Source organism: Thunnus thynnus, chromosome 24 (genome assembly GCF_963924715.1).
Source record: "Thunnus thynnus chromosome 24, fThuThy2.1, whole genome shotgun sequence".
NCBI classification, from domain to species: Eukaryota; Metazoa; Chordata; class Actinopteri; order Scombriformes; family Scombridae; genus Thunnus; species Thunnus thynnus.
Window position 1 is genome coordinate 12171234 of NC_089540.1, and position 23662 is coordinate 12194895.

The 23662-nt window shown below is 37.9% G+C and overlaps 3 protein-coding genes and 3 non-coding genes across 10 annotated transcripts in view; 3 read left to right on the plus strand and 3 right to left on the minus strand.

Moving 5' to 3' along the window:
* LOC137177065 (coiled-coil domain-containing protein 122) overlaps window positions 1-13123 on the minus strand; it is a 44348-nt gene extending 31225 nt beyond the window's left edge. For 2 of the 4 annotated variants that reach the window (XM_067583172.1, XM_067583170.1), the window contains exons 1-6: window positions 12950-13123; window positions 12453-12562; window positions 11041-11439; window positions 10719-10835; window positions 10486-10559; window positions 10004-10106 (exon numbers count right to left, since the gene is read on the minus strand). In XM_067583172.1, coding sequence (XP_067439273.1) covers window positions 10010-10106; window positions 10486-10559; window positions 10719-10835; window positions 11041-11439; window positions 12453-12562; window positions 12950-12977 — 825 coding nt within the window. In that variant the 5' untranslated portion in view covers window positions 12978-13123 and the 3' untranslated portion in view covers window positions 10004-10009. The other 2 variants (XM_067583168.1, XM_067583169.1) reach the window with 2 other exon arrangements.
* Window positions 13124-13295: 172 nt separating this feature from the next.
* mtrf1 (mitochondrial translational release factor 1) lies at window positions 13296-16487 on the plus strand. Its single transcript, XM_067583163.1, has 9 exons — window positions 13296-13774; window positions 14129-14226; window positions 14319-14400; window positions 14715-14822; window positions 15099-15271; window positions 15350-15467; window positions 15547-15683; window positions 15794-15892; window positions 16151-16487. Exons 1-9 carry the CDS (start codon window positions 13420-13422, stop codon window positions 16262-16264), a joined length of 1284 nt encoding a protein of 427 aa, XP_067439264.1. The 5' UTR covers window positions 13296-13419; the 3' UTR covers window positions 16265-16487.
* A 670-nt stretch (window positions 16488-17157) lies between these two features.
* Window positions 17158-20497, minus strand: wbp4 (WW domain binding protein 4). Of its 2 annotated transcripts, none has more exons than XM_067583165.1 (10): window positions 20363-20497; window positions 20127-20199; window positions 19965-20027; window positions 19367-19490; window positions 19103-19279; window positions 18902-18972; window positions 18719-18794; window positions 18384-18604; window positions 18057-18271; window positions 17158-17962 (listed from the first exon to the last, which is right to left on the minus strand). In XM_067583165.1, coding segments are annotated over exons 1-10 (1224 nt in total). In that variant the 5' UTR covers window positions 20365-20497; the 3' UTR covers window positions 17158-17760. The 2 variants fall into 2 exon arrangements, with proteins under 2 accessions (XP_067439266.1, XP_067439265.1); XM_067583164.1 differs by having other exon boundaries at window positions 19103-19285; window positions 20363-20496.
* Window positions 20498-20842: 345 nt separating this feature from the next.
* On the plus strand, window positions 20843-20914 carry trnae-uuc (transfer RNA glutamic acid (anticodon UUC)). Its single transcript has one exon. It is a non-coding gene; the product is annotated as a tRNA-Glu (tRNA).
* A 425-nt stretch (window positions 20915-21339) lies between these two features.
* LOC137177903 (5S ribosomal RNA) lies at window positions 21340-21458 on the minus strand. Its single transcript, XR_010926519.1, has one exon. It is a non-coding gene; the product is annotated as a 5S ribosomal RNA (ribosomal RNA).
* Window positions 21459-22054: 596 nt separating this feature from the next.
* Window positions 22055-22173, plus strand: LOC137177904 (5S ribosomal RNA). The gene has a single exon (XR_010926520.1). It is a non-coding gene; the product is annotated as a 5S ribosomal RNA (ribosomal RNA).
* Window positions 22174-23662: the final 1489 nt, after the last annotated feature.

Sequence of the window (23662 nt, forward strand, 5' to 3'; positions counted from 1 at the left end):
TTAATGCCACGTATGTTTAACTGCATTAAATTATGTGAACTGTAGTATTGAAATGATACCAAACACTTGTCATCACAATCTGGACCCTAGGTTTGCCTTTTTAATTCAATCACTTCATTATAAATTACATTAAAAATCACAAGGTGTATGATTCTTTTTTTCTATATTTAATCATGTTGGACCAACAAATTGATCATTTAGATCTATCAGCGCTAAATTACTCTTGATTATACGTCTAGAACTGTCTCTTCTCACTTACATCAGTGCTCAAATGCTTTCCCCTCATTATCACATGCTTGAATTGTCTGTATCACATGATGTTGTGCTTTGTCGTCTGGCAGCATTGATTTAATGCCTCTAATCGTAGTACAACTTCTGAAACACCCTCAGCTTCCAGATTAATTCATATCTCCTCTGTTCTCAGAGAAGATCTTATTTCTCTCCTTCATCCAGGACTCACACAAATACTGTATTTGCAACTTTAGAAATGTGGGAACTGAAGCTTAATACAACTCACACATGCACACTCAGACTGATAAAATGAACAAAGAAACACACATGCATGCACAACAACCATAGAGGAAGAACAAACAAAAGCAGTGGAAGGGTCAGTGTTTTAGCAGCAGTCACGATACATCAGAGCGTAGGCAGAATGTGCAAAATACTGAAGTTCTCGTGTGCTTTAAACAAGAAAAACAGCACAATTTCAGGTTTTTACCCATTGACTGTTGTCAGTTTTGCAGCTGTACATAATTTGTCATTTTTACAATACAAAATGTCAAAGCTAACGTTACATTAGAGACTGTCATGGCTTACAAAGACGTCCCGAATATGAAGATGACGATGTGACAGTAAAGCTTCTGATACGACATGTTTTGAAGGATTACTCCATGGGGGAGTCTCCCTGTAGGTGCCAAGTGATTGACATAAAGCCTGATGTAATACACAGCACAATGAAGCAATGACAAAAGTGAAATTCTGCTAAAGCCAAAATGAGATTTAACATTTACTGTGCTGGATTTTTTAGTATACTGTACACTGGAAAATTTTCAAGCATACTCTTTGTGCAAATGAAATGTTTTTTTGGGCCTGCAGCTACCCAGAAGCACTCTCTTTAAAAAAAAAAAAACACCAGCAGAGAAAAGGCAAATATTGGCATCTAAACACCCACACACACACCTGGTTTACAGTACTGAGAGGTAAACAAGCAGCCTCTTAATAAGCAAGGGTTGAAAAAGGGCTGCTGGGTTTGTTTGCATCAAGTGTTTATCTCAGTCTGGAGCCTCTTTTTGGAGTGCCATGGGAGAAGTACGGCAGTGGTGAATGTCAACCTCTCCTTTGTCATTATGAGGGATAAGAGCGATGTTGTAAATGTGCTGCAGTTACCCTACATTTCTTGTGCTTAAAATGGTGTTTGTGGGAGATAAAAAGAAGCCTTTTTATCATCATATAAAGCCTATTTTCACATCTAAACACTGAAGAATGGTGCATATTGCTTATGTAGCTTTACTTTGTAGGAGCTTCTATCTGCTTTATTCAAAAGCTTGAAGGAGGCAGGATAAAGCTATGGAGGATATTAGCGACTGGTAAGACGTTTTGTCTTTGTTATAGCCGGTCAGCAGCCACACTAGCGGCTCTGTGAGGCTGTGCTTTGAGCTTAAATGCAGATGTCAGCATGTTAACATGTTCACCATCTTGTGTTACCATGCTAACACAAGACGTTTGCTATTCATCACAAAGTACAGGTGAGGCTGATGGGAATGTCATTTTTGCAGGTATTTGCACATAAACCAATGTCAGATGAAAACTCAGATGATCACCAAAATTATTATGATTCATCTTGAGGGAGAAATCCATCCAATAGCTGTCAAGTTATTCTCCTTGCTTTTAACATACATCCTTGTTGTCTGAATTGTGTTTATAGCACTGGCACCTTTAATGTCTTTTATTGTCTTGCTTATTGTCTTGCTGTGTTTTCATGGTTCTTTTTATGCTGCCTTGCTGCAAAAATAATTTCCTCTTGTGGGACAATAAAGATCTGAACTGAACTGAAAAAATAAAATAATCTCAACCTCATGGTAGCGCTGTAGGAAAAGTCAGAGGATCACCAAAACCATGACGATACATCACCTGGGAACCATGAAAGTCTACACCAAATTTTGTGTCAATCCACTTATTAGATGTTGAGATATTTCACAGCAAAAGTGGTGGTGCTAGATGAAAAGTAATGACCAACAGGCTGACATTATCATCCCCATAGCCTTTTATTATCACCGTGATTTTCCTATTTAAATACTAAAGAATAAAAAATGTACTTTTGTGGGAAAGAGCATGACATTTCCTCAGCTGAAAGGCTCATATTTTGTCTGAGGATTTTCACCAAATGTGACCAAAATTTACTTACTTTTAATTATACAGTTATGTTACAATGTCCTGCTTTTTTTTTAATTTCTTCCTGTGTTTAAAATTTTGCTTTAAAAGTCAAGGCTCTAATATTTTTGGTTTGTCTTCAAAGGTCATTTCTGAGTGCTGTCTGGTATTTAGATAGAGGCTGATTTCTATTCTCAGTACAAATGTTTTAATGAGGTGTTAGGTGACACCAGTATCTGTAAATTTAGGCTTTTCTAGGTTGTTTTATAATATTTGTCCACATACAGAGGCTGACTGAATCTAAAATGTGAGTGAAACCTTATAAGGAAATCCATATAAGGTTTAATGTTCTCAGTCATATAGATCGGAGCAAGAACATTTTAGGAACAGGGGAGGATGTTATTCGTGTTTTTCATTGGCCATGTTCAATGCCCTGTGAAAAAAAAAAAAAAAAATCACTGTAGAGTGATAAAACTGCAGCTGTGGTTTCTGTGTGCCTGTGCGAGGGGGAAATAAATAGGGAACAGTATGTACAGGACGGTGCCGAGCTTTTCCATCTTTGCATGCGAGAGAGAAAAAGAGGTGGGGGGAGAGAGAGAGATACGTGAGTTTTAGTTCCTGCCCACAAATGCTTCCCTCTCAGTTTCATTCATAATTTACTGCTCCAATGTTCTGTCTGCAATTAGGATACAGAGAGGAGGAAACAAGCTAAGGCAAAGCCCCCTCCTCCTGCCAGCACACTTGTTCTCATGATGTAATGGACGACCCGGGACTCCCTGCTGCTCCCCCTAGCTGTCCTACTTTCTGGCTTGCGGAGGAAGAAAATCAGCCTCCTCATATCTTGTGTTTCAGTTTAAAGGGAGGCCAGAGCTTTTACGGTTTCGCTTGCACGCATATGGCATAAAGCATCTCATGTCTCAGATTGCACTTGTTTATTTACACCAGAACCTTTGCTATTTATAACTAGTGTGGTGCATGTTCTCAAATTTAGGCCATTTTGGAAAAGACATAATGTCATTCATGTCATTTGGATCAGGCTGGGTTTTTTTTAATCCGGATCACCATGTACTCTTTACACAGAACCTCGACAGATTACACACAAGGAAGATTAGTGCTGTGGAAAATGTTGATGTATGCATGTTTTAAGCTTTCTTTTATATTTTACACAAAGATGTTAAATACAAAGTAGGAAGAACAGGTGTAACACATATTTAATGCACAGAGTCAGGAGTCTGTGACTTGTGCAAAAACTACATATTAACATTTTTACTAGAAGAAATAATAATCAATATCCTCCTCCTAATGTGTTTATTTTCTCACCACACATACATACGCTGAATAACAGTCTGGACAGAAGATTCTACATAATTTGAGGCCTTGGCATAACTGATTTTGGGTTGCAACTAACAATTACTTTCATTGTCAATTAATCCTCTGATTATTTTTGTGAACAATCACTTAATTGTGTTGAGTGTAAGATGTCAAAAATAGTGAAAAATGCTCATTATAATTTGTGTGTCATCTTAAAATGTCCACATATTTTAGGAAGCTGCAACCACAGAATGTTTTATTTGAAAAGGACTGGAACTAATCATTTTTTTATGATTTTAAATGCTTTCTTTCTCTGGGACAGAAGCTGTAGCCATCTGATTAACACTGGATGATTTAAGATGGTGAAATGCTGAACAGCGTTTACAAAAATGACTCACTGTTGGGTGGGTGGGTGTGAAACACTGACTCACACGCCTCCAGATGTACAGTGCATTTGGCAGGGGGGCCAGATATATATCATATACAGTATATTGTATATATAGAGTATGCGTTCTTGTAGATTCAAAATTCATAGGAGACTAAATAAATCCTACAACATGCTGCCCACATGTATTATATGATGCAAGCTGTGTTTTAGAACAAAGATCTGATCCTGTTATGTGCCATGGATACCAGGACATAAAGTGTGTGTGTTTGTTTGCGTTGCTCAGGTACATTGCAGGGTGTGGCTCTGTTAAAGGCGTGTTTGTCCGAGGCTCATGTCTGAAGTTGAGCAAGACCTTTTAGCCGTGTCATGCTATTTAATTCCCTCATCCAGCATTCCCCACGCAAAGTCAAACTCATCTGTTGATCATTTCGTGTCCATGCAGATCACAACATTTCTCAGGCTAAAGCCAAACCACACCCTAAATTATGTACTGTAGCTCTGAACACCTTTTCATTGTACCTGGTTTCTGTGTGTTGCAATTAAAGGGCACAGCTCTTGACCTCTGGAAACCATAAATCTTTGATAAACGGCCTTGTGACTCAACGAGTGGTTTTGTTTCAAAGTAAAAGAAGAAAAAGAACTGAGGAGAAAATTTTAGTCATCAATGAATCACATATTGACAATTATTATTGCATATTTAATCAGATACATAAAAGGCAAAATAAGGTAGTGTAAGGCCTGTGTCATGCTGTTGTTTAGTCTAACAAGGAGCGATGGGAGCAATTAGAGGCCAGCAGAGTCACAGTGGTTTCCCCTGTGTGCTCAGTTTGCCTTTCTAGGGATATCCCATCCTCACATCGTTTTTAATTTGGCTACGCCCACGCAAACTACACACCGAGTCCGACACAAACCAGGGGCTCGTGTCTCATGAATCAGGATTACTGCTTTGTCAGACAGGCCCTTCTCAGAGTTGTTTGGGTAACTTTACAGAGACAGTAATTACTTGTACAAACAAAAGAAGGCAAGTAAACTCTCTCAGGTCTCTGGAGGTAAATCCATTCTCAAGCTGGTGCCTGGGGGGTCTAAGCTTCTTAAAGACACCGTGAAACAATTACCCGAAACACTGAAATGCATGTTTCTCTGGGAATTGATACACGATCAACCTCTGAAACTGGGTTCATCTTTCAGAGATCAAACACCAATATATCCAACACCCTCTCCTAACTCGTTGAGCTTGTGTGACAACATGGAGAGGAGGGAGGTGATACTGAGTGAAGGCCAGTCAGTTGGAGCTTATTTCAGGCATGCTTTCTCGGTAAGATCACTGCACCTTTTCTCAGGTTTTAATGAGCTGCATGAAAACTTTTCTTTAGTGTGTTTACGCGCACATCAGCTCAGCTAATTGTGAGCCACCCACCATTAACCTGGTGTAAAAATACACCTGAAGATACAGGGAGAAGCTCAAACACATATAAAAAGAGATTTTTAATGATTGTTAATGACCATAAGATATCAGCTGGGTGTTTGGTTTGATAGAGATGTGAATTAAAGCTGAAACGACAAGTCATTTTAAAGATTTGTCAATCGAGAGGAGAAACAATTTTGATAATTGTTATTCTTCAAGCAAAAATGCCTACAGGTACTGGTTCCAGACCCTTCTTTAGTTTAACTTATTTAAGAGCAAATAAAATCTCTTTAAGTTTTGGAAATGTTGTTCAAACAAAACAAGATATTTGAAGACGTCACCTTGGGCTCTGGAAACTTGCCAAATTTCACTATTTTCTGACATTTTATGGACTAAAAAACTAGTCAATTAATCAACAAAGTACTGGCAAATAATTAAGATAATGAAAGAAAGCATTAGTTGCAGCCATAGTTTTATTTTTTTGATTAACCAAGTAATTGTTTAGTCCATGAATGTTCAATGAAAATGGCCAAATTTTCCGGATAACTCAGAGTCCCTGCTTCTTGGAAAAAAGCCACAGAGGATCTTTGCTGTGCAAAAACAGTCTGACAGACTAACACAACTTGTTATTTTAATGTTGAAAAGGGAGCTACAGCAGCTGATACACATTTGTCTGGAATGTGATCTGTTCTGTCCAACGCATTTGAGTGACACTTAAGGAAGACACAATGTTTTCATAAGTTGAGGATTATCTTGACTTGTTTTAAAAATTGTTGTCACAGGAGTTAGAGGTAACTCAGGTGAGATAAAATGTTTAAAACTGGATTTTGACTACTGGAAATCAGGGAGTGTTAACACATACAAGTGCACATGAAAACAGAAGAGACCAAATGAGATTTTCATCATGTTTAAACAACATACACACCCACACAACCAGCAAAATAAACACAGCTCCCACGGTGCATCATCTGTTTTTTTTTTATTCTACACTCCTAGTGCTATGTTTCAGTAGAGTGCTGCTGCCAAACTCTGCAGTAAATACACCTCAACCTATAGTAGTAGGAGTCCAGGAATTTATTACACATAACCGAACACTCGAGGCACGCAGAACGATTTCTCATACGCTTCGGGTCAGCTGTCTCTGCCTCCATGCAACACACATGGGCAGCTAGCCAGAGGAGGGAAAAAAACAGCTATAAATGTGCCAGTCAGACACACTTCATCATGCACGAGAAGGGAGGTGTGCAGAGCTGTGACGGTGCAAAACAAAACACAGCCGAGAGCGGGATATGAAATTACAGGTTGTCACATTCTGTTCTGCTTCCAACATCTCTTGTTCCTTTGGAGAAGAGATTTATAACCGCACACCTACAAAAAAAACACCATGTCTTTCTGTGTTATGCAACCATTGATGCACATGCAACAAAGGAAGAAGTATGTTTTCTGCAATTTAAAGTTTACAGTCATCCGTTGCCATTTACTATTTGGGACTAAATCAGCCTAGATGGAGCAGGTGGACCTTTGAAACATATAGAATCTAATAAGATGCTAAAAAAAAAATCTGGATTACAATGCCAAAAATAAATCTAGCTGCTAAGATAAACACCATATTTATCACCAAAGTACCTTTTTTTCCTCCAAATTAATGTAATTTCTCAGTGACAAAACGCAAAAGGCCTCATGATTCAGCATAGACAGGAAAATAAATGCAACAATTCTGTTATTAATAGCTGTCCTAAATCCTTATCATTGCTGAACTCAATTTTTTTTTATCGAATAACCACTGAAAATAAATAAAGAAAGAGCTTGACCCACTAAATATTTTGTGCATCTGGTCATTTGTACTGTACATTTTATAGTGTTTTATTTACCATTACACATTCTAAAAAAGCTAAATTAATGTGATACAGGACAATAAGCTTCGTTAACACACTGGCTCACTCTTAGTCAAATACATTGACAGTGAAATGAACTGAGTTCTTCTTTTTTCGCTTTTTATTACTTTCTCTATGGATGCTGCTTAGTTGGATGAGTAGAAATGTATAAATACATAGTGTGCTGCTTCTATCAAAGATAACAATGTTGCATGCAAAAACACATGTGCTCAGCCTTTCTGCAGAGAGCTTATCAGTTGATCTGAAATGCTGCCAGCCGTGTTTTCATAGCACACTCATTTATCAAAAGGCCAATTCATGTTTCTTGGAAGAAGGAATGTTAAAATTTGAATTTTGTTATTTAAGGTCAAAGAACAAAGACCCAGATTTTTATGTTTTTTATGTCACTACATGATAATCTCTTTACAGTATGAGAATGTCAAGGTACTTCTTGATGGTGTAAAAATGACCTTCAAGGGTGATATAACTACAAAAATATGGATTGTTTTTGCCTTTTGGGAGAAAAATAAATCTCTAATTTTAAGTTTGTTTAAGTTTCCACTGGCTGGTAAATCCCCAAACTCCCCCTGTACTTCCTTTAATTGAGCTGCCAAGTATACTTTGAGATGACGATTGGTGCCAAATTAGAGACAAATGTGCCACTGCCAGATAAATAAAACCAGCATGAAGTAGAAGACTGGTGTTAAATTAATTTCCAAATTAGCATGGCTTAATTAGCTATGACTGGGAGCATTTATTTAAAGAGTTGCTAACACAAGGAACAAACTACAAGGAAACGCATTTCAAAAAAACAGTTCTAGAACCCCTTCTAACGTAATTAAGGTGTGTTTGACAATGCATGACTTGCATGACTATGGTCAACAAATGATTCACTCTGAGTTAACAGTTTTCCACTATGGCATATAGGAGCATAATATTTCTGCATTTGAAAGGAAAAAAAGTTTATTTATAGGGAACGAAAATAAGTTAATTTGATAAAGGGAATCTTTTTTTTTTTAAAGCAAGTGATGACGAGGAATATTTATGTCTCGTGTATTTCAAAAGGTCACACTGTTAGCAGTGGTACAGTGGGGGTGAGTGTACAGGCACGTGCTTGTACTGTAAAATGTGAATGCTCGAAGGGAGAAAGAAAAATCACTCCGCCAGTGACATTGCAGTACGTCTTTATATATACTGGACTATTCTTTATAGGAGGATGTTTTGGACTGTTTTCTGCAGTTTATCTTTGTGTAATCCTGTGAGGGTGTAATTTGACAATTTGAGCAGAGGAGGCTGGGGGCTGAGCAGAGGGTTGACAGACCAGGAACATGCTAACGAGGTCAATCAGTACAGCAGACATCCCACACTGGCTGGATGGACTCCCCTAGAGCACCTTTGAGGAAATGGACCCTTAAACTATAATTTGTGGTTGAGTGGGTAACAGTAAACAGTCCCAACTTTTAGATAATTCATCACACATTTTCCTTTACCTCCCACACATTCAACCAGACTCCCTGACTGTAAATTAAAGCTGTGGGGTTACCACATACTGTATACTGTATGTTCCTGCTCAAAACTTTTCCCACAAATATTTCATCAAATAAAAGTATAATTTTGTTGTGCAATACTTGCATTTGTTGTTTTGAAACTGTTCATTTTGTTGTTTAGTGGATGACTAACCGCATATATGCCAGGTAAGATTTGGAAAGCTGGCAATCATCACGAGACACACACATCCAAAAGCCATGTCCATGTAGAATATAAGAAGCGTGTGTGGATATTTTTTTCATCTTTTTAAGCTTTGTAATGCTACAGGAAATCAAATTTTCTATAGCCTGGAATTTCCTTTCCAGGCTTTGGATATGCAGTTCCATGACTTTTCTTGGTTTTTACATAAATGTTCCAATAAATTCAGGTATAGAAAAATGTGCAACCTTCACAGAAACTCATTTTGAGGCTGATGCAACGCACTCCGATGTAGAGAAATGCTCTGAAATGGCAGCTCTGCTGTTTAATTAGTTTTTGAGATATGGCTGAAGTAGCACAGTCCCGCCCTTGTTAGCCGGCAGTGGGACTGTCACCTCGCAGTCCATCAACCGACCCGGTGAAGCGGAAGCTGGAACATCGTGTACCAAAACAACACCATCTCATCGACAGTTGGAGTGGACACTTGGCCTTTGTTCTGGACGGGTCACTGTTGTGGACATCGACAGGACAAGCTGATATCAGTGTCATCGCCACCAGACCTAAAATCCCTTCCCACGCACGGCTGATGTTGCCCCTGATCTGGTCTTAAAACACATGTGACACAAAGTGCGTACATGCTTTGCTGCTATCAAAGGAAATCATTTGATACGATAAAAAAAGAATATGTTAATACTCTTCTATTTTTTTCTAACAAAACTTGTTCATAAAGAGGAATAAATAGAGTGATAACCGTTGTTTATATCTGTTATCAAAGACAGTGGAGATGAGGGCTTTGTGATAGGAGTTAAGAAGATAAAGTTAGACATTTTGTTGACACTGCTGCCCCCAGCTGTTCAATTGTAGTAACAGTAACAACTCTTCCTTACACAAAGAGAGCTACTCATAACACAACCATTTCAATCCAAATAAGAGGGTTTCATAAACCATGTTAATCTAAATAAGACATACCTGACACTACAGTATAATCACCACTGAGTCCTGTGATGACTCCAGCTGCCGTTTGAGCTTGGCTATCTGTCTCTCCATGTGGTAGATATCTCCTGACATTTGCCTGTGTAAAGCAGACAGTACTTCAGTAGAGTTTAATATGCGGGACATTATTGCCCTTGCAGCAATTTTCCTCCAAAGAGCCTCCTGTTATATTACAACAAATGCTAAGTTACTATATACAGTATGAAAAGTGATAGGGAGTATTATTATAAACAAAAAATAGATCTCTCCCTCCTATTTTGTCTTTTAAAGCTGCTGTAGAGCAAAAATAATGTAATTTTGCGATCTTTAGTTCTTAGTTTACTTCTTGCTTGTCTTCCATAAATGTAGGTTTAACATCTGTGCAAAACATTTATTGAAATTAAGCGTTCATAAACACTTCATAGCGATACAAATATAGATTGCACCATCACTGGTGTTGTATTTGTATTTATTTTTACCTGTGGACAGCCTGGGCCTTGCTCAGTTGGCAGTGGAGGCGCTTGATGATGGCTTCATAGCGCCTGTTTTGGATCTTAAACAGTGGAAACATGAATGTTGAGTTTTCAGAAAGAAAGAAAGAAAGATGTTCTTTATTGTCCAAAAAGGGAAATTCTGTAGCTTCATCTGTTCTGCTGTATCATTTTCAACATATCTATTAACGGTTATTAGTTTCACATTTTGTATGCCATACCTGTATGTCTTTCTTTATCTGGCTCTGGGTCACAAACTCTTTTCTCAATTGTTCTCTCCTCTCAGCTACACTCTTCCTCATCACTGTAATCTCGCCTTTTAGAGCATTAATCTCTCTCTGTTGACAAAATGCAGAAAAATGTTGCAGAACTCGGTGGAATTGAGGAAGAAATTGAGAGACAAATGGAGGAGGGCAGGAGTTAAGTTGATATTCTACAACAGAAAGAAAGAGATGTAATTTTTTGTCCTACAGACCAAAAATAAAATAAAAATATATTTTATTATGTTTAAAAACCCAATAAAGAATCAGGACCATATAACACCTTTGCCATCTGCACTGTGTTTCCATTTGGATTCTCCAAATCCTCCTTTAGCTCCTCTTTCGTCTGTGTCAACATCCTGACCAGCGCTCTCTTCTCCTCCAGCTCTTTGTGGGCCTCCGTCTGGCTCTCTGCATGCAAAACCACTGCTCTGTGGCCCTCCATCTTGTTTCGATAAGTGTTGAACCCTGCCAGTGCCGTGCAAGCCTTCTCCTCCTCCTCGCTTATACGAATCTGGAGTTCTGTGTTGTCTGCGCTGATGGATGCGCAGCGATTGTGCAGGACTCGTGTCTGCAGTTCCAGATGCTCCACCTCACCCTCCAGCATGAGGAGCTCCCTCACCTTAGATCTCAGCTCCTGCTCTGCCTCCTCAGCTTTCTTCTCAACATCTGAGAGACTCACCTGGAGAAGACATTAGATGTTTAAACCTAAAAGCTCTTTTGGACAGTGGTCAACCTTATCAACTGGATGCAAAAGAAAATTCTAATATAAATATGTTTTTTAACAACTTTACTGCAGGGATCACCTATAGAAATATTAATTTAACCATGGACTTCCTCTTCCTAATCTAGGTGTTTGCAGGCCAGACTTGCAAGACTATATTTTCTGTAAGTAAATCACAAATAAAAATGATTAATTTATTACTGCGGTAAATGTGAATGTGGCTATAGGCTATAACTTGAAGAATGTACCTTAATTTCAACCATGTTTATGTTCCAGCAACAAATAGTATAAAAGGAAACACAGGTGTACCAGCTGTACTGTAGTTGTTGCATTCCTTTTTACTTATTTTCCTTATTCCTGTACTTTTTTTTCTTCGAATTATTCCAGGATTTCCCTGATTCCTTCCAGTGTTGGGGCCCTTCTGGCCATTTTTATAGACTTGCTTTTGTGTGATGTTGTCTTTTTATCATCTTTTTTTCTTTCGTCATCTTTTTGTCTTCTCTCTACTATCTTTTTGTGTCTTTTGTCTTCTCGTCTTAACTTTATCTTAATTTTGTCTTGCTTTTGTTTTGTTTTGGCCTCACTGTCTGGCTGTCTTTCTGTTGTTATATTGCTTTCTGAGCATCCTGCTTTTGTTTTGGCTATCAAAGCACTTTGTAAACTCTGTTTTAAAAGGTGGTATATTGGCCAAATTAAAGTTATTATTATTATTGCTGTATCCTGGCTAATACAAAACAATAGATTTAAATTAGAAGTAAAGATCTCCAAACATAATATGGCAAATTATTATGGTTGTAGTACCATTAAAACCGTAGTGTCAACAACTTTTACCTCTACAACTACTACTTTTATCATTGCCTCAGCTACTATGTAAACACCAAGAAAGTGTTTTGAGCACATAATGATGAGAATAAGTGGATTTAGTTAACATGCAATGTTAGTCTGAGTATAATTAGAGGTGTAAGGTGAACCTTCAGGGAGCTGAGTGTCTTCTGTCTTTCTTTCAGGGCCTCAGTTTGTGCGTACCCGCGTTGGCTGACATCCTCCACCGCCTTGGTTAATGAACACTTTTGCCGTGTTCCTGAGGATCAGTTAATAAAAGTGTATTAACGGTTTCAGTTAATTAAACCATCCGACTTTTAACAGTTAGGTCTTGCTGACAGTATTTTCAAAATTACATAGATTGTAGGCTGCGATACACTTTTGACACACAACAAAAAGTTAGGGTTTGTAGCTAATAAACCGCCAAATAATAAGGCTGCAATTAATTTTAAACTAAAAGAAAACATTGACAGTAACGCTAAATAAGTTAAATTATCGCTGGCTAACTGTTAGCATAAGGTTAACTAGCGAAAATATAAAGTTATAAGTTGTTATTTCATAGTGTCAGCTGTTGAAACACTTTAATACTGATTTTATTTGTTTAATTCTGTAAATAAATATGTCAAACTGGTTAAAATAGTCTTACCATCTTCACTGGCTTTGAAATTTGACATTTTCACATCAGTTAAATTAGCTAACTAACGTTCGCTAACGTTAACGCTGACTTAACGGCAAAACGTTTGATGCTAAAAGTAGTTTTATAGATAGATACGTTAGATATCAAGCTAGCGTTAAATAGATAACTTAGTTAAATAAATGTGCAGATTATTATACAGATAGATAATTTAAGATATTGTTATATTATAGTATAATGTATTATATTGTCGTATTTTACTGAAAATGTAAAACAAATCATACAACTACAGCAAGGTGAATAACTGCCCGTATAGCATACAACTACAATTCCCAGAATTCACTTCGACCTCCTCGACCTTGTTTGCTGAACTACATCCGATTTCTCTTACATGCTGCGAGCTACAGTGGGAATGATATTTTCATTTGTCACAAAAACACCTGTGAACATACTGTGACTTTACTTATTTCGTATGTAGTCAAATGCGTCGTTGGGTTCGTTTATGCTCTTCCTGTAGCCGTGTAGTTTACAGCAGCAGAAAAGGAGCAGGATGGAGGACACTTACAGAGGTGCAACACTGGGACAAAGTGACATTAAAACGCTTCTGTCACAGTGATTTGGGGGACTTATACAAGAATGAGTCCGTGCAGAGGTATCTCCAGCAGCTCATGGAGGAGTACAGAGACCTCAGCAAAAAGTTACAGCATGCATACCTCAGCGAGTCAGACAGAAAAGTGCTTATTAAGAAGCACACAGAGCTGCTGCCATTGGCAAATGTGTTTCGGAGTATTGAACAAGCTCTGAAAGACCTCGAGGAAGTCCTATCAGTTCTGCACAGTGAGTAGATTTTTTATTTCTGTATTTTTGTCAGTAATATTTTGTAAAAAATATGTAAATAGATCAACTAAACACTTACATAATGATTGATTGCCTTGAAATGTCAAAAAGACAAAGTCTTGAAATTAAAAATGTAAGGGCCTAAACAGTATTAGAAAGGTATAGGGGTGTTTTTTAAAAACCAAAAACAAAGCATGCATCCAGTTTGTATTATTTAACACAAATCAGAGTGTTTATCATGTATTTGCTGCTGTAAATAAGCAGATTTTTCACAGTCTGTCTGTTGATTATGGTTAAATAATTGAGATACCTTAACATGCAAATAAATATGTTTTGCTCTCCCCTTGACTGCAGGTTCAGCTGGTTCCAAAGACGAAGACAAACAATTGACCCAGCTGCTGAAAGAGGAGGAAGCACAGATCTCCAGCAGAATTGTAGCCTTAAGAAAAGATGTAAGAACACACATAGATGGTCAAATATGCGTAGAAATGTGTTGCAAAACATCAGGTTTTAATGTATTTAAGTGTATATTCTTTCTCTCCAGTTAATCAAAGCTCTTGTGCCGACTGACCCTCTTGACTCCAGTAATGTGCTGCTCGAGGTTGTCTCAGGTCGGACAACAGGAGGTATGTAACAACTCCTGAAATATTATATGTCTAATATATAGTTTTCCACTTTCCTGTTACAGATTACCTGCTGCATGTCTAATTTAGATTAATGACTAAATAATACATTTACATTATCTGCTTAATTAAAGACATTAGCAGTTCATTTCCTGCTTAGCGTGTTTTGTGAAGCCCGAAATCAGGCTTTCCACTGTTACTATTTGAAAATGTATTTAAGTTGAAGTATTAGACATACTCATACTAAGTTACAGCCACAGCTCACCAGTATTTAGCAGCTTTCTGATCCTTTCTAATACCTGTTTATGTTGTTTTAGGGGACATCTGTCAGCAGTTCACCAGTGAAATGTTTGACATGTACCAGGGTTTTGCTTTTTACAAGAATTGGGACTTTGAAGTTTTAAACTACACACCTGCTGAGTATGGTACGTCTTTTCCCTCTGTCTTTCAGTCACATGCAGAAAAAGGTCTGTTATCATGTATTATATTAGTTTCAGTGGTTGCAAAAGTTGGAATCTTATCAACCAAATCTCAAATCTGTAATACTCTGAAGACATTAGAACTTTACTGACAGTGTTTCTGTCTTGAGAAAATCAGCCAGTGTTTTTCCTGTAACTTTCTGTATCTTCATAAATGCACTGAGCTGTCCAGAGTTGTTGCAGGATTAACATTTAAACTTTGTTTTTGACCGTGTTCCTCAGGTGGTTTGCACCATGCAGCGGTACGAATTGTCGGGGAAAACGTGTACAGACGTCTGAAGCATGAAGGAGGGACACACCGGGTGCAGAGGATCCCTGAGGTGGGCCTTTCCTCCAGGATGCAGCGTATCCACACTGGAACCATGACTGTTATTATCCTGCCAGAGCCCATTGAGGTACTCCCTATTCTACTGTTGTTTCTTCATCACCTGTCTGTTTATGTTGTCCTTTATGGGTTGTGTTTGTGTTCATAGTTTGATGTCAGCATCGATTCGAAGGACCTCCGCATTGACACGTTCAGATCTCGAGGTGCTGGGGGCCAAAGTGTCAACACAACAGACAGCGCAGTGCGCATTGTTCATCTTCCCACAGGTAAAACATTTAAACAGATTCTTAAAAATTCCAAACATATTCTGCTTCTGTTTTAATTGTATTCCTTCCCTCCTGACAGGTATTAGGGCAGAGTGTCAGCAGACTCGCTCTCAACTGCAGAACAGAGACACGGCCATGCGCGTACTGAAGGCCCGGCTTTACCAGAGCATGATGGGTAAAGAGACTGAGCAGAGGCATACAGCGCGGAAACAGCAGGTGAGTGACCTTCTATAGAAGGTTTTTTCCCGTTTTTCTACATGGAAAATGCAAGGAGTATTCACAGATTTATTGACTTTTTAAAAAACTATTTATTCATTCTTACCCAGGTGGGCACACGCTCTCAGTCAGAGAGGATTCGCACCTACAACTTCAGCCAGGATCGAGTCACAGACCACAGGACTGGCTATGTTACCAGAGATATTAAGGTTAGCACACAGGAGTCCCCAAACTCTGTGTGAAAAATCAAAGGAAACTATTAAACCTGTATTCCTGTATTTTAAACTGTCAGACTTCAGGGAGCTTCTCTTGTCAAACAGTTTCACCCCACATGATGTAAAGACGGTAGAAGCTTTATTTTATTGCCTTTTTAGTCAGGTTTTGCTACTCCAACTCTTTATCACCAAGAACAGCCTGAGGTGTGAAATTTGTATCTGTTGTCACATCTGTTTTTGATCCACATTCAGGAGTTCATGAGAGGAGGGGAGGCCCTCGATGATCTGATTTCTGACGTACTCGAACACGCAGAGAGGGAGGCTCTTCTGGAGATGGTGGTGAATAGCAACAGCAGCCTGAAATGACCAGTCTGGACAATCTGCGGACTGACACCCACCACAACTTACTCTCAAGTGGACTGAATATACAGTACGTCATTTGGTGGAAGCCCGACTGCATGTTAGGCCTGAGATATATATTGTTGATGTAATATTGCAACAAAATGTGTGCAGAAATACTGTAAATAATGCAGTGTGAAACAAATTTCAGGTATCACTCATTATTTTTGTAATAAAATCTTAAATTATGTATGTTGTTGCATATTAATTTGCACAGCAGCTTTATAAATATATTTTAAACTGGAGGACAAATCAGAATATCCTTTAGACATCACCTACATTAAACTTATTCACATAACCTCTCTTTAGGAGAGGCTAAACGCCTTCACTTGTCTCCTTATTGTTCATGAACTTCAGCCTGGATTTATTGTTAAATTGCTTTATCCCAGAGGTGACAAATTCTTTGCAAATTGAGCTACTTAAGTTGTATTTACTTGATTACTAAATTCTACTTAATCTACTAAATTATTTTGGACTGATTAGATATGAGCCACAGGCCAAATGCTGCTCTTTCTACTGTAAACAGACATCAATATACATGTGTGTAACTCAGTAAGTATCCTTCTGTGCCAACCAGGGTGCGGTGAAATCACCTATCAGGTTTATACACACATGCTCCCCACCAGCATGTCACACCCTGCATGTGTGTGCCAACTGACTGGCAGCCTCTAGTATTTTTCTACAGTCATTTGGCCTGTTTATTATAAATTAATGTTTTCCTCACTCTTGACTAGTGCCTGTCTTTGTGAGATAAAGTCTGATCATCTTTAATTCAGCTGTGGTTAAAAAGCTTTTAGTTTTATATATTTTAGTACCCTGACAGTCATCATTTATGGTGATAATTTTCCCATCTTTAATCACCTCTTTTGATATTGCTTTATTAAAGTATAATAGTAATTCACTTTAACTGACAAACATTGCAATGACATGTCCACATGGGTGCCTTACTAGCTTTTACCAGTGCACATTGGTAAAAAAAAAACAAAAACATATGGACAATAAAAAAAGTTATTTGAATTGCTCTTTATAGACGATAGATAGATATGGATAAATGTACACACCGGGAAGCTGACTAGTTGAATATTGTAAACCTAATACCTATTCTGTATAAAACTGGCACACCTTTATTGTGATAGATTTCAGTACAAAGGAAAATAAATTGATTATCTCCAATGCCACATATTTTAAGGATTAAAAAAAAAAAATTGGGGTTTCCAGGAGAAAAAACAGCAGTAGATTTGATTACTTTGTCTTCAGGTTTGTCAGGCCAATTTGTCCAAAAATTATTTTAAAAAAACAAAAAAAAAAAAACAAAGATGCTACCTGTGCATCTTAGGTAAACAAAATCCTAATACACAAACATTAAAATGGTACATCTAAATGTCAAAAACGTCCCTAGGAAGAGTATTTACTTTTGTAAATAATTCAGCAGAACTCTGGCATGAAGTCAGTATGTGTTTGGTTCAGTCATCATTGTCTCTCTGTCGGAGGCTCCTGGATCTGCCGTTCTGTGTCTTGTTTTTCCTGAATGAAGCAGGTCCACCTTCCTCACCGAGGGAGGTGATGATGCGCTCCTTGAACTTCGGTTTGGGCTCTGGTGGCAGCTCGGCCTGAGTGGTGGCTGCGCCTCCCTCCACCTGGGGCAACTGTAAGTCCACACTGGCACTGGAGAGGAAAGAAGGGAGAAAAAAAAAGAACGATAAGAAACGTTTTAGCACTTAAACAGTTTCACATCCTCACTTATAGATGGGATACTTACTATGGATCCTCCTCCAGCTGGATCTGTTCCCAAGTCCCATATGGGTTATATGCTTTTGGCTTCTTGGCTTGTGGCTCTTTTTCCTCTTTAGGCTCAGTTGTTGTGCTTTGGACCTCTTCCTCTTTTTTGTTCTCTTCAGCATCCTCTTTAGGACTACCATCGCTAGCCTTATCCTCTCCCTCCTGTTCTGAGGGCTCAGCCTCTGCTTTCCTTTTCTGAAAACAGCAAATAAAGAAGTTGGTTAATTGAGTTTAAAACTGAAGATGATTTTTTTCACAGCAGTTTATACTTCTTGACACATCCTCACTGTCAGGACTCTTCTCTCACCCTGAAGCTGATCTTTGGGACTTTAGGCTGCTGGCTGGGTTGTTCAGTGACTTCAGCCTCCTGAGATGCCCGAGCCCCATCTGAGCTCTCCTCTCCTCCAGAGAGTGGCTCCGGCTGAGGGGTCAATGGCTCCTCCTGACTCTCCCCCTCTCTGCTGGATCCACGGCCGGATCCAGACTCCTCATAAGAGGGAAAGTCTGCTGGCTTCTCCCAGCTGGACTCTGAGAGGTGAGAAGGACAGAGGTTGTGATTACAGGAAGGTAACTCCATAATAAGGATAAAATGTAATCCAGAAAAAGAGTAATTCAATAGTAATTAAGCAAAAGTGATTCCACCTCCTGTCTCTGTGTTGTAGTAATATATAAGACCATCAGCACTGACGCCTTCCATCCAAGCACTGCTCAAGGAGCTCTACAGAGAAACACAATGTCATGATTAATGTTATCAGCAACTAACAGAAGATAATATATATTTTAGATTATATTAATTTAATGTATGACAACCAAAAAATTAATAACCTCAGTTTGTTCAGGCTGTGCAGAGTCTGGAAAGTCTCCCTGGAGACAATCTGGTTTTTCCCACTGAGAGTCTGTCGTAGACAGACAAGACATACACAACATAATACCACATTTGCAAGAGTTAATTTACCAAAAAGTATGGATATATTTTAGGAATATGGCACGTTTTGATTGAATATTGTGTTTTCAAGTCATGCTCACCTCCAGTTTCTGTGTTGTAATAGTATGTGTGTCCATCATCTGTCATTCCTTCAACCCAAGCCTGTGCTTCTGTTTGTTGTCTGGATGACTTGCTTGGTCTCTCTTTTTTCTTTTGCAGTTTTTTGGTCTGCGGTTGTGCCTGATGTTGTGGTTGTTCTGTCGTTTGAGCTTGTGAACCTGATCCTAACACACAAAAACATTTGATCAAAGTGTAATCAAAGAGCAAAGGTTCCTCCTGTTTTGGTTAAAATGTCACAATATTACCTGACTCCATTTCCATCCTCTTCAGATCCTCCTGATATGCCTTCAGCGCAGCCTCCTCCATCGCTGCAAACTCTTTAGACATACGTTCCTCCTGCTTCGCCTTTTCAATACTCTTCTTTTTAATCTGCAGAGAGACAGATAGGATGAGATGAGTGGCAGCTGCTTGTGGCCAATAAGAAGACGGCTTTAGAGTCACACCGTCATGTTTGGACCTTATCTCTCCTGCCAGTCCTGACGACGGTGCCAAGACACGCAAGTTTTTCTTGGCTGTTTATATTCATGCCCATGTAACTGAGAACCACCACGGATGAATATAGTGTGTGTGTAATGTGTGTATTATTGTACCAAATGTCAATCCATGTTTGTAAATGAGCAAGCAGACTGAGGATATACATGTGCAGGATTCATGCAAAATGTGAATTTCAATTCAAGTGACTCATGGTTGAATTTCAGTGAAATATTTTCTTTTGGTTCTATTTATTTCTGGAGATCATATCAATTATTACATTAGAACTTGACACCATTTCACTCCTGCTATGTGGATTGATTCAATCATTACTTAAACACAAGGAAAATATATTTTTAAAAATGTTATTACCTCAGTAATTTTGGCAGCAACATTTTCTTTGTGATTCTTCCCTCTTTCATGGAACTCGATACTCTGCAGATGAAAACAAACATGAGGAAATATATTAGCATCACATGGAGACTTTCCTGAGCAACATGCACTACAACTACTGCACGTTTTTGGCCAACTCACAGGCTTATTGTCGGCGATCCAACACTTGCAGTACTGGCAGAATTTCCTCGGTTGTGACTTCCAGTAGTCAGCCCTGAAAAGGCAGACAACTATTGTTAGCAATCATAACAAATGAGTTAAACAACCCTTAGCTTGGGACAGCTAATGTGGCTAACTGCTAACTGAATTCCTGCCCTGAGCTGAATAAATCACCTAACATTACAGACAAAATATAATGAATGTGTCTCCTTACTTACATTTTAGGTCTTGGTGGTTAAAAGGCAGCGAAGAATATAAAACGAAAGAAATAAAAAGACAACCGCTTCCTACATTTCAAGAATGACAACACTGTCCATTTGTGATGACGACATCGGCCGTCGGCTTTCAAAAAAAAGAAGAAGAAATACTATTTATACTACTATAAAAACTACTAATACTACTATTTTTTTAATTTGATGTAAGTACATACAACTTTACTTGCAGACCAACAAAGACATTGCAGTGGAAATTGGCCTCATTACTTTATTTTATAATGTACCTTGTCACTGGCGCAAACCGTTGTTTGCATGTATCTTAACGATACATTAAATATTGTGTGCTACCTCACGAGATATTTGGTCAGAATAGCATTATATAAAGCAATTAATTTAATTAATTTAATTTCCATAGTGACAATTATTAACACACATAAAAATATATTTATATTATATAACCACGAAGATGACCATTGGACAGCTTCCCATATGGTCTAGCGGTTAGGATTCCTGGTTTTCACCCAGGCGGCCCGGGTTCGACTCCCGGTATGGGAACTACTCCTTTTTTGCATCACAACATAAGAGTTATTGATCCCTCAACAAATAAATAAGAATCATACTAGCAAAAAAACGTTTAAGGTACTTATGTTAGGCAAAGACAACCGTCTGTACCCCCATGCAGACAAAGGCAATGGAAAAAAACATCTTAATTACATATTAACATATTTCTATTCAAGATTGTGTTGTGAAAAAAGTGAGAGATATTCATGTCCAATATGGCAATATGGCAGACTTTGCTAGCTTAAATGACTGCACGCACACTACTATAGTGTGTTTGTTTTTATACAGTGTTTTACCATGGACTGTATGGTTTTTACTTGTCTTACCTTCCTTTTGCTCTGTATATCAAAGTCCTGTCTCCATGAAAGAAGCAACAGCGTCCTCTGTATTTTACAAAAAGTGCAAAGTGCAAGTGCAAAAGCTTACAGCACCTGGTATTCCCAGGCGGTCTCCCATCCAAGTACTAACCAGGCCCGACCCTGCTTAGCTTCCGAGATCAGACGAGATCGGGCGTGTTCAGGGTGGTATGGCCGTAAGCAAGAGAAGCAGTCACACACACACTATTTATATATGATGTAATGACATTTATTCTTCTTTTTATATGTGTGCCGATTGTATATGTAGCCTTTAGATTGTCTAGATAAAACACATCTTACTACAAGACAAAATGAGCCTGTAACAGCTGTGGCTGTGCAACTGTAGGGGAACTTTTTGCATTTGATGATTTTACTACAAAAAAAGTGTATTTGTTTCGAATAATAGTTACTATATATACCTGAGGTTGTTGTGTGCCCATGGGAATTAAAACAAGTTGTCTAATTATTATGGTTTTAGAACAATGACCCATCAAAAAAAGTTACTCCCATGGCACAATTTGCCCCAAGTTAGGGATAAAATGAGCACTCTAGGTGTAAATTGTGCCACCGTTAAATACTGATATAAAAATGACACAAAATCAAACAAATTGAGATAATTTTGAACTTCATTAATGCCATCTGAAATGTGACCCCGATTACACACTGCTTTTTGTAAGACGTCAAACAAAACGATATCTTCATCTACATAAACCCACACAGATGTTCATGATGTTGATGATCGACATCTATAAAAGGTCTGTTTGTCACTGTGTCCTTCGCTTACGGCCATACCACCCTGAACACGCCCGATCTCGTCTGATCTCGGAAGCTAAGCAGGGTCGGGCCTGGTTAGTACTTGGATGGGAGACCGCCTGGGAATACCAGGTGCTGTAAGCTTTTTCACTTCTCTTTGCAAACTGCAGAGGGCGCTGCTGCATTTTAAATGGGAGATAGTGCCTCAATAACTGACGCACATTAATTTGTGTGGGAGGTATGAAATAAAAAGGTGTAAGATGGCAATTTTCTAAACTCCCAAATGTAGTTACAGCTCTGAATTATTTGTATTTTCCTGGAAATACAGTAGAAAAACTACAATATCTAATAGAAATCAAATTCAAAGAACAGTAACATATAAACAAATACAAAGAACAAACAGAGGAAACGAAGTGCCAGGAAATTCAATTATGTTAAAATAAAATAAAAAAGGAAGCTTTTTATATTCAATAAAAGCAAAATAATACATAGGAAAATAAATAAAAGTAACAAAGGGGTAGAGGTTGATAATCAAGTAAAGTAACATCAGTCAATAATTTTATATGTTTCAAACATTGTTTATTTTACAGCTTGACTCAATATCAATAGACTAAGGGTAAAGTTTGCTTTTTATTGGTCCATTTCATTTTATGTATATGGACTTTGCCAAAAAATATAAATAGTTGGATTTAAAAACTAACACTCTTGTTCATTGAGCTATTTTCAAGATTAATTAAAATATCACTACTATAAAGCATGACAATTTGGCCTGTTTTTCTAGATAGAATTTGTTTTGCATATCAATCCAAAAATATTTTGGAATGCATACAATGGAAAAAAATGTCCATAGAAATCACATGAATAATTAATATTCAGTTTAAAACTTTGCAGAACGAACGTTACATGATATATTGTATTATTTTTTAAAATGTTATTGTAAATACAATATTTATCTGATATTCTCCATCTGCCTTTTTCCAATTCAAGTCACAATAAATAGAAGACCAGAACAATTGCAATTGGATATTTAAATCACCAATGAAGCTATCCCTTCTCTAATCTGATGACAATGAGGGAGTATTAGGACCACACTGAGAGGAAAAAAATCTGAGATTTCGACAAAAAAGTCGTAATTTTATGAGAGTAAACTGTTATTGCGAGAAAAATATAAAGAATAAAAAATAAAAATATAAAGAAAAATATTAAACATAACACAAATAATGAAATACTTATTCTGCTGGCACATCAGCACCAGATTATTATGAGTATCAGAATTTTGAAACGATTGTGTGTCTCTTTTGTGGAAGAGGCAATATAGGTTTAGGCACAAAAAACACTTGGTTAGGGCACTGACTGTATATAAAGTTTATGATGATGATGATGATGATTATTATTATTATTATTATCATTATTATATACAATCAGGTCAATGGGTTAAGGTTAGGGAGAGATCGTGGTTTGGGTTAAAACAATCATTCTCGCGAGATCTTTCATAAATCTAGGGTTATCAAAGGACACTACGCCAAAAAAAAAAATTCCTAGGATGGCGAAGTTATGATCCGCATAATAGGCATAGCAGGGCAGGTCATGACTTCGCCATCCTAGAAAAAAATTAGCCCGGACGGTACCGTTG

What these genes read in the sequence shown, in the direction of transcription:
- wbp4 (XM_067583164.1), bottom strand. An exon ending in GGATCGCCGACAATAAGCCT is followed by an intron (nt 20,028 to 20,126) that starts GTGAGTTGGCCA and finishes TTTCATCTGCAG; the next exon opens with AGTATCGAGTTCCATGAAAG. An exon ending in CTACAACACAGAGACAGGAG is followed by an intron (nt 18,605 to 18,718) that starts GTGGAATCACTT and finishes CTCACCTCTCAG; the next exon opens with AGTCCAGCTGGGAGAAGCCA.
- mtrf1 (XM_067583163.1), top strand. Translation starts at nt 13,420, where the DNA reads ATGCGTCGTTGGGTTCGTTTATGCTCTTCCTGTAGCCGTGTAGTTTAC. An exon ending in AGTCCTATCAGTTCTGCACA is followed by an intron (nt 13,775 to 14,128) that starts GTGAGTAGATTT and finishes CCTTGACTGCAG; the next exon opens with GTTCAGCTGGTTCCAAAGAC. An exon ending in ATACAGCGCGGAAACAGCAG is followed by an intron (nt 15,684 to 15,793) that starts GTGAGTGACCTT and finishes ATTCTTACCCAG; the next exon opens with GTGGGCACACGCTCTCAGTC.